General features: G+C 40.2%; 1 protein-coding gene across 2 annotated transcripts in view; it reads right to left on the reverse strand.

The window, feature by feature from the left end:
- LOC126184991 (lysine-specific demethylase phf2-like) overlaps positions 1 to 16,874 on the reverse strand; it is a 173,843-nt gene that overhangs the window by 130,009 nt on the left and 26,960 nt on the right. For both annotated transcript variants that reach the window (XM_049927702.1, XM_049927701.1), the window contains exons 4-5: positions 8,782 to 8,936; positions 7,869 to 8,010 (exon numbers count right to left, since the gene is read on the reverse strand). In XM_049927702.1, coding sequence (XP_049783659.1) covers positions 7,869 to 8,010; positions 8,782 to 8,936 — 297 coding nt within the window. The remainder of the gene's footprint in view (positions 1 to 7,868; positions 8,011 to 8,781; positions 8,937 to 16,874) is intronic.

Here is a 16,874-nt window from a genome sequence, read left to right on the forward strand (position 1 = left end):
AAACTACAGCATCCTAGAATGAAGGAGGAAGACAAGGTTGCACATCTCATGAAGGTTGTTGCTGAGGACATGTATCATGCCCTACTCCTGAAGGAGGTTTCAACAGCAGACGACTTCATAAAATGGTGCCAGTATATCGAGACAATGGATCAAAAAACGAATTACACACAAGAAGTTTGAACAGCCTTCAAACATCATACCGATGTCTGTGATGGAGGAAGCAACTGATTTCACAATTGCTCTTAGTCAGATAGTGAGAGAGGAAGTTCAGAAGGCACTTTAATTGCACAATGAGCAAAAAAAAAACCAAGACACTTCAAGAGGTCATAAGGAAGGAAGTGGTACAGACATTGAACCCAATCTCTTGTCCTTCATTTCCCTTTAAAACAGTGAAACAGTCGAGACCCAGGAGAAGTTACATTCCTGCAATGCCGCATGAGGAACCTGTTTGGGCATCAAGGAAGACTGACGTCTGGAGGACCCAGGATAAGCAACCAGTACATTTCCACTCTGGATGACTGGGACATGTGGTGCGCTATTGTCAAGAAAGGTGGCGGATATTTGATGACATCCGCGCCAGAAGACAGCAAATTGATCTTAGCCGACGCCACCTCTGGGACAACGAAGATGAACAAGAAGTTGTGGGTGGAAGATGACATAGGTCACCATCGCCGCAAGCTAGCCGTTGGAGAGGACACTCCCCAGCATGTTGATCGAGGTCTCCATCACTGTTTAGAAGCTCCAGCCAATCACCTAGCTACCGCAAACTGGAAAACTAAAGGGTGCGACCTTCCTTGGAGGTAAAGCCACCGAGGAGAAAAATCCTACACCATCAATCACTACAAAAATGATAGGAAACTATGTCAATATTCTCATGGATGGCCGACCAGCCCAAGCTCTTGTCGACTGTGGAGCATCATATTCAGTCATTTCGGAGAAGTAACGTCGCCAGTTGCAGAAAACTATATTCATTGACAACAAAACATCTCTGCTGAAGGTGGCTAATGGGAAGTATGTAAAACCTACAGGAAGATGTACCAATTGTGTAGATATAAGTGGCCATACACAGCCCTTAGAATTCATCATCTTACCAGAGTGTAGTCATGATGTCATTCTCGGATGGGACTTTTTGAAAGCTTCTCAGGCTATTATAAATTGTGGTTGCTCTAAGATTATGCTAGATGAGATGAGATGAGATATTGTGGACAGGAAAATGCACATCCAAGTGTGTGGAGACTATGTGTACTGGATGAAATTATCATTCCTGCAGTCAGTGCTAGAAAGGTAACTGTCACGTGTCATGCCATGCATCAACCCATGTATCTTGTAGTGGAATGTAAGAGAAGCATACCACTGAAGAATAACTTGGTCATCCCAACCTCTGTCGTCTCGTTTAAGAATGGATTCAGTGAATAGTTAACTGTCGCCAAGAACCGCAGATCCTTCCAAAACACATGTGCATAGCAAACGCTGAGCCATTAACTGAAGAACAGCTGAGAGTCATAGAAACCTCCCATGCCGAGTCTGTGGGCGAAATCAGCACTACCACTACGAGACAAAAACTTCTAGCTTGACTATCACCAGATCTCACTAAGGAACAACAGAAGAAGATAATTGTCATTCTTCAAGAGTTCTCTGAATGCTTCAATCCACAGGTGAAGAGCGGATCAGACAAATCAACGGTAAAGCACCGGATTAGCATTTGAGACCATCAACCAATAAGCCAGAGAGCATACCGTGTGTCAGCAATGGAACGCTGAATAATTCGCGACGAGGTAGAGAAAATGATGAAGAATGACATCATTTAGCCTTCGCAGGGCCCATGGTCATCACCAGTGGACCTTGTCAGGAAGAAGGATGGCAGTTGGCACTTCTGTATTGATTGCAGGAAGCTTAATAAGGTAACTGGAAAGGACATTTAGCCCCTTCCACGAATTGACAATACACTAGATTGTCTGAAGGGGGCTAAGTTTTTCTCAACCGTGGACATGTACTCGGGATACTGACAAATCGAAGTAGAAGAGGCTGACAAGGAGAAAACTGCATTCATCACCCCTGAGGGCCTGTATAACTTTAGGGTAATGCCGTTTGGGTTGTGTAATGCACCAGCAACTTTTGAACGGATGATGGATAAGCTTCTAAGTCACCTGAAGTGGACGATGTGTCTTTGTTATTTAGATGACATTATAGTATTCTCAGTGACATTTGATGAACATATAACAGGACTGAGGGCCGCTCTTAAGTGTCTTCAACAAGGCAGACTGAAACTTAATCCAAGAAAGTGTCTCTTTGGAGCAAAAGAAATCAAAATTCTTGGACACCTTGTGTTAAATGAAGGTGAGCGACCAGACCCAGAAAAGGTTAGATCTATAATGGAATTTCCTAGTCCTGAAAGTATTAGAGATAATGTTCTTAGTACTGTCATTTTATCAAAGACTTTTGTATCAAAGCCAGGTCACTCCAACAGTGATGCTAAATTTACCTGGGGTGGTGCTCAATAAGATTCTTCCTATGTGCTGTGAAAACCTCTGATGACTGACCCTGTACTTGGTCTGTATGATGAGAGAGCACCCACAGAACTACACACAAATGCCAGTGGGTATGGGATCGGTGCTGTTCTGGTGCAAATTTCAGATGGAAAAGAGAAGGTGCCTATGCTTCTAGGACACTTACAAAAGCCAAGAGAAACTACTCAACTACAGAAAGAGAATGTCTTGCTGTGATCTGGGCCAAGTGCAAATTTCTACAGTACCTCTATGGAAGACCATTCACAGTTATTACAGACCATCATTCACTTTGTTGGTTGACAGGTCAGGATACAACAGGGTGACTCGCCAGGTGCGCACTATGTCTTCAAGAGTATGACATTACCATAGGGTACAAAAGTGGAAGAAAACACCAAGATGCCGACTGTCTCTCAAGAAACCCTGTGCAAGACCATCAAGACTTTGACGAAGATAGTGACTGTGTTGCTGCACTCCAGGATCTCTCTGCTGAGCAGAAGGACGCCAAGATATCTCAAATTATGCTTGCCTTAAGTCGGTCAGCGGATGTGATAGGACAATTTAAGGTTTAAGGATTACTTTGCAAGAAAAACTTGGATCCATTTGGAAAGAAGTGGCTACCAGTGATTCCTTAACATATGCACTTAGATGTTCTACAGAAATTCCATGACACACCTGAGGCTGGACATTTAGAGTTTATTATGACCTATGACAGAATCCGCAAGAGATTTTTCTGGCGAGGTGTATTTAGGAGTGTCCATCACTATGTGTCGCACTGTCGAGAGTGCCAGAGGAGAAAGGCAGTTCCTCAAAAACCACCTGGCCGACTCAAACCAATTCCACCAGCCGAAACGCCTTTCCAGCGTGTTGGGATTGACCTCCTCGGACGATTTTCAACATCTGCTAGTGGCACTGATTATCTGACATGCTATGCCATTACGAAAGCCGTGAAAACAGCCAAAGCATCCGAGGTAGCCAAATTCATAGTGGAAGACATCGTATTAAAAGACGGTGTCCCAAGGTTGTTAAATACGGATCGAGGGAAAGTTTTTGCAATCTAATCTTGTAACAGAGATAAACCGTCGGTGCAACATTACTCATCACATGAGGACCGGCTACCGTGCGCAAACTAATAGGCTTACTGGACGCCTTAGGCTTACTGGATGCCTTAATAAAACCTTGGCCGACATGCTATCAATGTTCGTTAATGTTGAGCAGAGCAACTGAGATGAGGTGCTACCTTTCACGACATTTGCCTACGACACCACCAAACAAGACACCACAGGATTTACGCCATTTTTCCTGGTGCATGGACGTGAGGCGACTACGACGATGGACATGGTGTTTCTGTTACATCCTGATGACATGGACGACCACTACATCAGCCAGGTGTTAACCTGAGCTGAGGAAGCTTGGCAGTTAGCTCGACTCCGCAACCTGCATGCTCAACAAAATGATCGCCAAAGGTATGACACGAGCCACCACCCGTTGTCTACCAGCCTGGTGACCTCACCTGGATCTTCAGTCCTGTTCAGAAGGTTGGAGTCTCAGAGAAGCTCCTCAGACACTACTTTGGACCTTGTACAGTTGTAAGACAGTTGTCTGATGTTACTTATGAAGTTGAAGATTTCGACGCCTACACAAGACGGTGAAAGATCAGATGGTCCACGTCCTTCGAATGAAGCCCTATAAGCATCCTGCAACCCAGGGTAAATTTGAAGCTCCAGTGATGGGCAGCAAGCGGAAAGGTGATGAAAAGCGTAGTGACAAAAGAAGTCCTATGAATATCACCGCCAGGGCGAGAATTAGTCATCGGGAGTCGAAGTATGCAGGACCTGTAACTCATTCCTGCACTAGGAGGATGTTACACCGAGACACTTATTTTGAGGTGAGAGCGATGTTTTAGAAGAAGCCGAGTAACACCATGGTGTAGTGGTTATGATACGAAACTGTTGCATGGATGGTCGTGAGTTCAAAACTCACATAGACTGTACAATTTTAGTTTCTATATTCGGTTTGAGTACATTATAGAAGTGTACACAAATGTCAAGAATCCTTGTACTGGAATGTTCTATAGCTGTATATAAACTGTATGTGTTCTGGCCGGAGGCACTTTGTTCCGCACTCTTGTATGTGCAAGTGCTGAATAAACCTTCGTTAAGTGAAGTTAGTGTTTATCATTCACCTAATTACACCTTCTGCTATGTGACAATGTAATTCAGATTCCACCTGGAACTTATAGTGCGATTCAGCGTCTTGGCAAAGAAATTTTTTGATGGTGTAATGTGTTTTTTCACAATTCAATTTCCAATAGCTGTCTGTCATTTCACATTTATCAGTGGAACACTGTTGTTAAACTTTACTCATTTGTGCATTGTCAGGTTGTATTAGCATGTTTTATGTATTTGGTTAGGTACACCTGTTACAGCACATTATGTGGAACAAGGCTGTGACCATTTCTTACTCTATCCCAATTCTATTTAAATAAAACTAGCAATTACTGTAAAGTGCCTGAATGCACTGATTTTTCTTTTGTCGGTATGCCTGGTATATTGAATAACTTAGTGTTCACCATCCAACAGACACTTCCTATTTTTGTGACAACTAGACTCCTGGAAATTGAAATAAGAACACCGTGAATTCATTGTCCCAGGAAGGGGAAACTTTATTGACACATTCCTGGGGTCAGATACATCACATGATCACACTGACAGAACCACAGGCACATAGACACAGGCAACAGAGCATGCACAATGTCGGCACTAGTACAGTGTATATCCACCTTTCGCAGCAATGCAGGCTGCTATTCTCCCATGGAGACGATCGTAGAGATGCTGGATGTAGTCCTGTGGAACGGCTTGCCATGCCATTTCCACCTGGCGCCTCAGTTGGACCAGCATTCGTGCTGGACGTGCAGACCGCGTGAGACGACGCTTCATCCAGTCCCAAACATGCTCAATGGGGGACAGATCCGGAGATCTTGCTGGCCAGGGTAGTTGACTTACACCTTCTAGAGCACGTTGGGTGGCACGGGATACATGCGGACGTGCATTGTCCTGTTGGAACAGGAAGTTCCCTTGCCGGTCTAGGAATGGTAGAACGATGGGTTCGATGACGGTTTGGATGTACCGTGCACTATTCAGTGTCCCCTCGACGATCACCAGTGGTGACCAGTGGTGTACGGCCAGTGTAGGTGATCGCTCCCCACACCATGATGCCGGGTGTTGACCCTGTGTGCCTCGGTCGTATGCAGTCCTGATTGTGGCACTCACCTGCACGGCGCCAAACACGCATACGACCATCATTGGCACCAAGGCAGAAGCGACTCTCATCACTGAAGACAACACGTCTCCATTCATCCCTCCATTCACGCCTGTCGCGACACCACTGGAGGCGGGCTGCACGATGTTGGGGCGTGAGCGGAAGACGGCCTAACGGTGTGCGGGACCGTAGCCCAGCTTCATGGAGACGGTTGCGAATGGTCCTCGCCGATACCCCAGGAGCAACAGTGTCCCTAATTTGCTGGGAAGTGGCGGTGCGGTCCCCTACGGCACTGCGTAGGATCCTACGGTCTTGGCGTGCATCCGTGCGTCGCTGCGGTCCGGTCCCAGGTCGACGGGCACGTGCACCTTCCGCCGACCACTGGCGACAACATCGATGTACTGTGGAGACCTCACGCCCCACGTGTTGAGCAATTCGGCGGTACGTCCACCCGGCCTCCCGCATGCCCACTATACGCCCTCGCTCAAAGTCCGTCAACTGCACATACGGTTCACGTCCACGCTGTCGCGGCATGCTACCAGTGTTAAAGACTGCGATGGAGCTCCGTATGCCACGGCAAACTGGCTGACACTGACGGCGGCGGTGCACAAATGCTGCGCAGCTAGCGCCATTTGACGGCCAACACCGCGGTTCCTGGTGTGTCCGCTGTGCCGTGCGTGTGATCATTGCTTGTACAGCCCTCTCGCAGTGTCCGGAGCAAGTATGGTGGGTCTGACACACCGGTGTCAATGTGTTCTTTTTTCCATTTCCAGGAGTGTATATGGAATAAACAATGAACTATTTCATTTTTAGTAAAATAGACATTATTAAAAAATCATCGTAACAACAGTGCTATGAGAATTTTTATACAATATTTAATGTCAACAAATTAATGTCCCAATTGATGGAAGTTACCTGTAATACATCATCATACACTGCCTTCATTTTCTTACCTCACTTGTATAATAATTACATCTGCAGCAGTTTAGCTGACAATATGCACTGCAAGTTATTCAAACAATTAACAATTGAAGACTTTTTGGTACAGTTTAAGTGCTTAGAAAGAGAGAGTGTGTGTGTGTGTGTGTGTGTGTGTGTGTGTGTGTGTGTGTGGGCGCGCGCGCGCGCGCGCGCGCGCGTGCGTGCGCACTTTCAATTCAGCACTAATTTGCCGATTTGCACCTAGACAGGAAATGCTGCGCAAACTGCTGCTATAAGCAGTTCTTTTCTCGTGACAATTTTCAGGGTAGGTTTTGACCCGTCAGACTGGACCATTCCTTCGTAAGTCAAAATCCATGTAACCATCTAAAATCCTAATAATTAATTAGTGTATTATTGTCATCTAAACAATAGTATACATTTAATTTTAATCACGTGTATTATTTTTCATGATCCAATTTTCACCGATGTTAGTGTATCATAATCACAGAACAAATCTGAGACAATGTGACACCCAGTGATTATATGGAAGTTTTAGTTTATCAGCAGCTGTAAGTTATGACTACAGTAGGAGGAGAACCAATTCAGAATCTTTAGTTCTGTAAGAGAAACAAATTCAGATTCTTTGCTTCTGTAAGATAAATGTATTGAAAAGGCCCACAGAAGAAAACAATATGCAATGTCATGGTGTGCAGTATTTTTTAAAATTATTTGTTTATTTATCACTGTGTTCCATTTCTGTACCTTTGTGTCACTCTTGACACAGAGTTCTTAGTGTGTTGTTGCCTCTTTTTCTACCTTTGGTAGACTTCTAGATATTATGCTCTTTCTTTCTTCCCCTTGCAGATTTCAAGGAAGCTGAAAATGATATAATTTGGAATTTACTTTTAGTTTAAAATAATTCTCATTTATTGTTCAATCTCAGTTGCACATTTTGAATTATTGCCATGTTTTGAACAAACTGGATCATATTCAGATCTAAGTAGTTGTGTCAGCAACCCATCATGTCTAATCAAAACCTCTTTACAGATTACTGTATCTCCCGAGACAAATATGTCAGCTACAGTATTTTTAGTCTGCTGTAGCTTAAATCCTTGTGGCTACAAATCAGGAATATAATTCTGAAGTTGAGAAAATAAAATATTAACTCTGCGGTATACTTACCGTGTATCGGATATTTCCAAACTGATTAAATTGAAAGGATTTTTGCTAAATGGAGAACAAAAGTAGTCAATAAATGTTTTGAAAGGCATTGTGAGGGTCGTCTGTCTGATAACATCAATCACATCAACTTTTCGCTCTGAGTCTGCAACAAAATATAAGTTTACATGATATTTTGTTCACAGAACATGACAGAGTAAAACGGTGCAAATTTCAGGAAATAAAAATAAAACATTTTAGCACCAAAAGAAACAAATATGCTCCAAGAAACAAGATGCTGGATAAATATATTTCAGCTAATAATGCGAAAAAATGATATTTTGTGGGAAGCAAGAAGTATTTTTTACTCATAAAAAAATAAAAATACAATGCTAAGTTAATTTATGGAAAACCAAGGGGGGAAAACACACACACACACACACACACACACACACACACACACACAAATGGAAAATGAAGTACTCCCATTTATCACGTGTAATTTTTAACTGTACTTTGAACCAAATGGACTCCCAAACCATTTATGCTTGATTAAATCCAATGAATTTTTTCAGTCTAAACATATTGCCATGAATAGCCTACAGAAATATTATTTACATTGATTGCTTTCATGGCAAGTCACATGATGGGCCATAAAATAATAGACTTCAAACACATTTATGATTATTGATGAGTTCCACTAAGAATTGACAAAATATAACATGAAATGTATCCTTTGTCATCATGTAAACCAGCAAGAAGTGCTTCTTACCCAAGACTTTAACAATATTTTCTTCACTCCAAGCCAAGCCATTTCATTACAAAATTTTGCACAAAATGATGTGGCTTGTAAATTTTGACAGTTATAGTCACAAGTGTAACAGTAAAATTTTCAATGTCACTTCAACATAGGGCAGTAAATTAATTTCATTATTACCTATGTAACTAGCAACTTCCCATATTGATTTCTCTGGTATCTTCATTCCAAGTCCTTTCTTGTCTTTTATAATTATAGGTCTGTCAAAACCATGCTCCTTTAGATAAGGCACTGAGAGCTCTTCTCCTTTCATTGTGACAATTATACCCTCACAGCTGAAATAACAAAACAGTTTCTGCACGATTAAAAAATCAAATAAAATGTTGAAATTGTATTATAAATGGAGGGTGAAACGATTACCCAAATGTGCAGTTTGTCATGCATTAGAAAAAGGAAGAGAATAACCAGCACTACTACAAGCAGAATACAATAATTACTTCTAGACGTACACCACTGTGTGTAAACACACAGAAAAAGTAGCAATGACACCAAAAAATTATCTTGAGCAACATCATAACATTACTTATGTCGAGGAAGGATGGTGGGAGGAGCCACGATGCCGGAAGCTGTCCACTCTATTGAAATTAGAATCATTCTTGGAAATTTGTTTCTCGGACCTTTCTTCTATAAATGTTGGTTTCTTTGGCCAGCACACATACATTATTAAAATCTATGTCTGAGCCACTGTTCTCATGATGCCGATTTTACACTTTGTTTTCGCTGCATGTGCTGTTCATGTTCCTTAACGCATTCTTTAACAGTTCTCCCCATTTCGCCTATATACACTTTGATACAGCCACATGTCACTTGATAGATGTTTGCATGATGGAGGCAATCAATTGGATCCGTTTTTTGTCACAAAAAGTTTTTTATTTTGTTTTGATTAAAGGAAGATGTATGTATATCATTTCTCTTTAAAATTCTGCTCATGCGGTCAGTGACCACAGAAACGAATGGTAACCTAACTGATGCGAGAAGGCAGATCCTCCTCATTTTTATTAGCATGCTTAATATTCCACCCAAAATCCCTGTCAACTGAATAACTATAATAGCCATTTGCCTTCATTGTCCTCTTTAAAAAATCCAACTCCGATTTCAGGTTGTCATCATCGCTAATAGAGAAGGCAGATGAAGACAGTGGTGAGCACTGTTTACTTCTGGGCTGGGTGAGAAGTGGCATCTAAATACCTGTTTGTGTGGGTCGGTTTTCTATATACACTGTGACCTAGTGCGTTATCGTATCTTCGTATATCAAAACATCTAGGAACGGGAGACCAACTTCACTCTCAACCTACAAGGTAAATCAGAGTTTGGGGTGAATTCCATTTAAGAAATTGTGGAACACATGATGTTCTTCTTCGCTGTGTCGCCATATAACAAATGTATCATCCACATAGCAGAGCCAACAAAGCGGATTCAAAGGAGTGCTACTTAATGTCTGTTGCTCAAAATGTTCCGTAAATATGGCAGCTGCAACTGGCGATATGGGTAAGCCCATAGCAAAGTCATCAGCCTGTTCATAGAACTCACCATTTTCATTAAAATAGCTTAAACAAAGACATAACTCAATTAAGTCACAAACATCTGGAGCAACTTTCTCCCTTATGATCGCCATTGTATCAGATACAGGGCCATTAGTAAATAACGATGTCACATTGAAGTTATCAAGAATGTCACCTCCACATATCTTCACTGTGTGTATAATTTCTAAAATATGTTTTGAATCTTTGATAAAAGTATTTCTTTTAACAACTAGAAGTCTCAGTTTACCAGATAAATGATGTGGTAGAAAATAGGTTGGCGAGTTAATCCCATTGACGATAGGCTTCAGAGGAACCAATTCTTTATGCGTCTTGGGTAGTCCATACATCCTGGGTGAGACTGGTGTTCTACGTGTTAGATTCTTTGTAACAGAGTTGTGATTATTTTAGAAGGAAATATGACACGGCCTAACAACCCAGAAGATTTTTACTCTCACACATTGTTCATCCACATCTTCCCTATGTTTTCCTTCTCACTTCCTTATGCCTAAATTTTATTACCCATCACTAGCATGCTGGTGCTGGACTTTTTTGGTGCCCTGTGGCATAATCTGTGGCCGCTTCGACTGTAGTGCACTTTATCCATACATCCATCTAATTGCCCGACTTCAGTTTAAAATTATTTATCACATTACCTCATTTTACCCTCTCATTTATCCACCCCTTGCTGCTTCTGCAAAATATTGTTATTGTGCAACCCAAATTACTTACATCCAGTCTTATAAAATGTAAACCTTGCTCTCCAAAAACTGGAAGTTCGTTCCAGAGACCACCTCTAAAAGTTCCCTCATTTGCCCAACACCTTATTCTCACCTAACAATACCTACCCTAATTCCTGTGAATCTACACATTAACTCTCACTGTATTTGGACCCTGCCTTTGAGACCTTTCCCATCTTCCATATCCCCAAAATACCCTCCCACCACACCACAAAACCCTGAACTTAAAAAAAAACCAAAACACTGTTGTCAACCCATCTACCTTAACATATTCAGTCATACTGGACTCATCAATGACTTACTCTCTTTCTCCCAAGCCCTACAGTTGAAATGCTTTTTTGCAAAAATACCTCTGAAATTTATACAATTCAACCCTGGTGACCTTTACTTCTTTCATTACATACACACTACATTTAATGCAATTGTGAACGGATTTCTATCAATCTTCAGCAGCTGATTTTTTCAAGAAAACAAAGCATGGCATCAATAAGACACCAAAGAAGCCACAAATTGCAAAAGGAAAGAATGGCTAGTAAATTATATGAAAATATTAGCAAACTCAGAAGACTGAACTCATGTTACATAAAATACTGTGCTGCTTTAAGGAAAGTGATTAAAAATAAATAAAAAAGCTATTAGTAATGTCTGCAAAAATTCAGATGACAAAACCTATATGAGCAGCAATCAAAAAAAGAAACAGTCAGTAATAGAAAGCAAGGAATTTTTATAAAAGAACAGCCAAATGATAAAGTGATCATGGTCAGGTAGCTAATATATTTAATAACAACTCCCTGGAATAGTTCAGAAGATTAGCAATGGCAGTTCTAATGAATAAAGCAACAGACTAACTAAGAAGTATTGCCACATGTGTGCATACATATATGCATGCATGCAGACAGACAGACAAAGAAATCTACATTGTAATCATTGTCTGCAAAGCAAAATCTCCCACAGGGTTGATAATATTTCAAGCACAAAATGTATTTCATCCATGATGGATGCAGCTGAGCTCCAGGACTGTTCCTTTATAGGATTTAGAATAATAACCATTACCAGTCACAACAGGTGATTTTATTTAACACATTATCAGTTTTGGGCTTGTACCCATCTTCAGACAGTTTACATTCAAGTATGTTTCCATACTTTGCGTTGGAGATCACTGCTTAAATAAAAAACAAATAATGTGAAGAGGACTAAACAGACACACATTAAACATCTGGAATTGGCTACACAATATGTGTTGTAAAATATTACAGTACTTACATATAGGTGATATACCCACATCGTTTTCACATTGCCTCTATTATATTTTTACAAAAAAATATTTCATTTTTTTTTACAAATTAACTGTATATTAGCCATCATGCTAATTACTGGTGCTTCCATATTATGGTCATAATGAAGTGACACTTCAGTTGTTAGGAAATTCAGAAGCACATGCGCTCACAACACCCAGTGTGTTTACATTGGAAAACAAAGGTTATGGTGAAAGAGCTTATGTCAAAGAACTACAGAGATGTTACACATAAGATACATAACAGACATTAAAAATTAGGAATATGAAATTGTTACATGATTGTGGAACCACACTGTCATTTATTATATATAGAATGGTTGCTGGCAAATTATATAAGGTTAAATATACACTTGTCTCTCTCTTTTTTTTTAAAAAAAAAAAAAAAAAAAAAAAAAAAGCATGGTAGTTTTGAGAAGGATACAATTTAAGGCCAATTCACACTGGTTGTCACATCACATCACATTCCCTCAATACGTTCTGCAAAGCATTTCAAATGGCGGCACCCACAACGCCCGTCGTGTCTTGTCACGTCACCATCGAGATTTCTCAGAAAGTAAGTTTTGATGGTTGATGTAATCCATCCGTTGTTGAACATGTGATAGCCAAGCACATTTCCTCCGGATACACAGCCACATGCACATCCCCATACTTCGTTTCATCATGGTTTTTGTGGTTGATATCAGTTGTTTGTTATAAATTGTTTTGTTTCATTATTTTTTCCTTTGAAATTTATAATAAATGACAAAAGATTAATCAAAGCAGTAGGTACCAGTTTGTATTGTATGAAATGGAAATGGAGTCCCATGCTTCTTGACAGAGTGTAGGGGAATGATGCGAGAGACCCACACCGCCGTACTAGGCAAGGTCCTAATGGAGGTGGTTTGCCGTTGCCTTCCTCCAACCGCAATGGGGATGAATGATGAGGATGAAGATCACACAACAACACCCAGTCATCTTGGGACAGGTGAAAATCCCTGACCCTTCCTGTGCTCAGGAAGTGAGAACGCTACCGCAAGACCATGAGCTGTGGACTGTATGACATGAGTGTACTAAATTACTTGCCCTCTACTACATTTACAAAGTGGATTTTTATACATACTGGTACTGTATTTAATATTTTACAATGAAATGTAATGTAACATGGCTGCAACTGTGGGTAAAGTCAGATTGGTCAGTAGTTATAGTTTATTTTAATGTTGTCTAGCATATGTAGTGTTTCATAAAGAAATGGACTGAAACCTTCAGACACTGCAAGTTGTTTGTTGATCTCTCTCTCTCTCTCTCTCTCTCTCTCTCTCTCTCTCTCTCTCTCTCTCTCTCTCTGTGTGTGTGTGTGTGTGTGTGTGTGTGTGTGTGTGTGTGTGTGTGTGTGTGTGTGTGTGTGTGTGTTTTTGTTATATATATTGTTAAATAGCTCTCTGGATAGTGTGTGAAACAATTTTGCAAGCATCAGTGGTCAATATTTATGGCTAACCCCAGTATAAATAAGGCACTCGCACTAGTAAAAGGTAAATACAAAATGCGAAGAAAACCTATAAATCTTGAAAGGAAAGGTATTGAGAGGGATATGACCATTGCACAAATATTTTCACTGGACTAACAACTAAGCTTAACCTTAAACAAACCAATTTTTCCACGAGATGTGACAGCAGTTCTTAACACAGTGTTCCGTTTAGTAATTCTGGGTGCAATCTGACATAAGAAATGAAAAAAAGTTGATGGTTCAATTTTCTAAAATATAAAGTACAGATTCCTCTTCCTCAGTCTCCTTCTATAGTGTGTGAAATTTCCCTTTTTGTACCACGTAATGGCACTTTTTTGACCCACACTCTTTTTTTGTGTTACTGGGCACTTCTGTCTATCATCTCTAATATATAAGCTATCCCTGCAAGCTGCAAACCATTTGAGGCCAACAACTGTCATTTTCGTACAAATGTGCACTCCAGCATCCGTGTACGTAATCTACCGCATTGTGTATGTGCACTTACATGTAAAAATGAAGACCACAATTCCCACAGCAGAGGGGGAGGGAGAAGGTGGGAGGGGGGGGGGGGGGAAGAGAGAGAGAGAGAGAGAGAGAGAGAGAGAGAGAGAGAGAGAGCGCTCAGGACAGCCTTGCTAGTTGAGATCACTTGACTTCAACTGATTTGATGTGGTGGTGTGATGACAGTCAGCATGAGTTGGCCTTTACAGTTTATGATTTTTTTTTTTAAATATTTCATTGAAGCTGTGTAGAAATGACTTTTTTGCAAGGCCTATTGTTCACTGAGAATTAGATGTTGTGGTTTGGAGATATGGATGTAAATTCGAGCTCTCCAAAATTATTCATTTTCTTTCCTTTACTGACAGTCATTAAAGATAACCTGCAGCTACTACACACTAAGGCTGGGTGTTCATGTACTTTCAGATATGTTGCAAAAGTCTGATTTATCACAACTATTTAGCCAGAAGGCATCCCTGTGTTCCTGGTATCTTATATTTAAAATCCTTACCCTCTGGCCTCTGTAGAATTGTGGGCAATTGTCATAAAGTTTGTAAATACCTGATTTGCTGGAACACTCACTATTTGTCTTGTTGCAGTGAATGATGTGCTGCTGTAGCTTATTTTTAGTGCTGAAAGATATTTAAATACTACTGTTACAAAAAAGGTTAGCTACTGGGTATGAAATTTTTCCTATAAACAGGATGCGAACAAATGTATGTGTGTGTTCTTCTGAATCTGATTTATGTAGTGTGCAAAGTTTCTTTTTGACTTTTTCGTAGATTTTATCAATTATATCTGTGTTATATCCCTTCCTGTGTGCAGTTAATATGATAATGTCAATTTATTTTTGTTCATCAAGATGAATAAATGGGACTTAAGCATTCTTCTGATCTACACTTAATCATATGCACATTTTGTGTCGGTATTTGGTGACAGTTGTTTATAGCAACATCACTGATGATGGGTTTTTGGTAAATGTGAAATGCATGTTTATTGCATGGATTAGAGGTTGTAAGATCAAGAAAATTGATTCCTTTATCTACTTGATGTTTTACAGTGAATTTAATGTTGTTGAGTATGCGAGAGAGAGAGAGAGAGAGAGAGAGAGAGAGAGAGAGAGAGAGAGAGGGGGGGGTGGGGGCGAGGGGCTGGTTTCACACAGAGTATGAAAAAGAAAGATTAGGTTAATACAAAAGCCAATAGATTAAAATGGTCAGCACATTGTCACAAATTTCACTGAGACAGTGGCTTACATTTGATGCATGGCACATGCAATTAACTGACTCATTGGGAATTTTACCTGTGATCTCATCATCCAAAACTAGCAACTTAACTACTAGGGCAAGGAAGTCTCCTCGTATCATCACAGCCTGTGTCTGTTTATTTGCCTTTCTAAAAGTTATATTGATTACATGAAGTGTACAAATTTCCACTTGTAATGAAAGGACATAAATTTCTGTCTTCAAGACATGGTGACGTCTACATCAATGCAGCTCTGCCACTTTGAAGTTATTAGAGCGTATGATGTAGGACTGAAACATCCATAGTAGCTTACTCACCATTTTAATGAAACAGCAATTTTAGGAAAGAATGTCTACACGACTAGAACTTCAAATTGGATAGCACCAGTCTCAGCATTACTACCTAAGTACAACAGCAACCAAAGTGTGACCCTGTCTTCCAAATATGTGTAAAAGGGCCAAAAACTTAGTGCCAGTGTGTATATGCAGACAAGCAAAAACTCCCCAGATTTCCCGGTTAAAATTGCACTTTTTCCCATGTGAAAATACGTTTCTCCTAAGGTGAAAAACACGCTTTTTCCATGATAAGTGAATAGCAACATCACTGTTAAGTATTGTTAACACACAAAAAGGAAAAGTTAATGGTTTAAATTAATGTACATAGTATAGCTACAGGAAAAGTTAAGCTTTCACATATAATATTGGTCTTTCTTGTGTGTTACACTTTAAGATCCATCACGCAAATGTGCCAGTAAAATCTTAAATAACGCCATTAAGGCTAGTCCTGAATTTGTTAAGTCTTAAATGAGAGTCAAACACTGATTTAAGAAATTCATTGCACATTCGCACATATAAATAATTCATGTTGTGTAAAAGGAAATTTACTTTGAAACTAACGTTTTTCAAAGTACCATTCACAATATTTTCCTGCAACCTGTTAGAAATAGCTTCGTTTCAGCAGCTGCCAGAGAGTGCCAAAGAACAGACATTACTGCAAGTGGGCAGCTACGATGACTAGGAGACCCGCATGTTCATACATATATAGTATTAACAGATATTACACGATGTCATAAAAGAAATAGGATACTCCAAAATCATTGGACTTTCGTAAATCGTGCTAAAATGCATAATTCAGCTTAAAGTGCACATTCATATGTCCAGATTCACAAAGAAGTAGGTCACAACCTGATATTAAGCTTTTCAGTGCTGTTTTCAGGATGCAAATTTTCTTGGAGTACCAATATTGCATTATCTCATGTTTGGTTCTTTATTATGGTGTAATGCCGTACATGCCAGAAGATTAAAATGTGCACTTGAAATTCAGTGAACAGTTTAAACTAGCCAACAGGTTTAGGTTAAACTAGCCAACAGGTTTAGGTTAAACTAGCCAACAGGTTTAGGTTAAACTAGCCAACAGGTTTAGGTTAAACT

The sequence above is a fragment of the Schistocerca cancellata genome, chromosome 4 (assembly GCF_023864275.1).
Source record: "Schistocerca cancellata isolate TAMUIC-IGC-003103 chromosome 4, iqSchCanc2.1, whole genome shotgun sequence".
Taxonomy (NCBI): domain Eukaryota; kingdom Metazoa; phylum Arthropoda; class Insecta; order Orthoptera; family Acrididae; genus Schistocerca; species Schistocerca cancellata.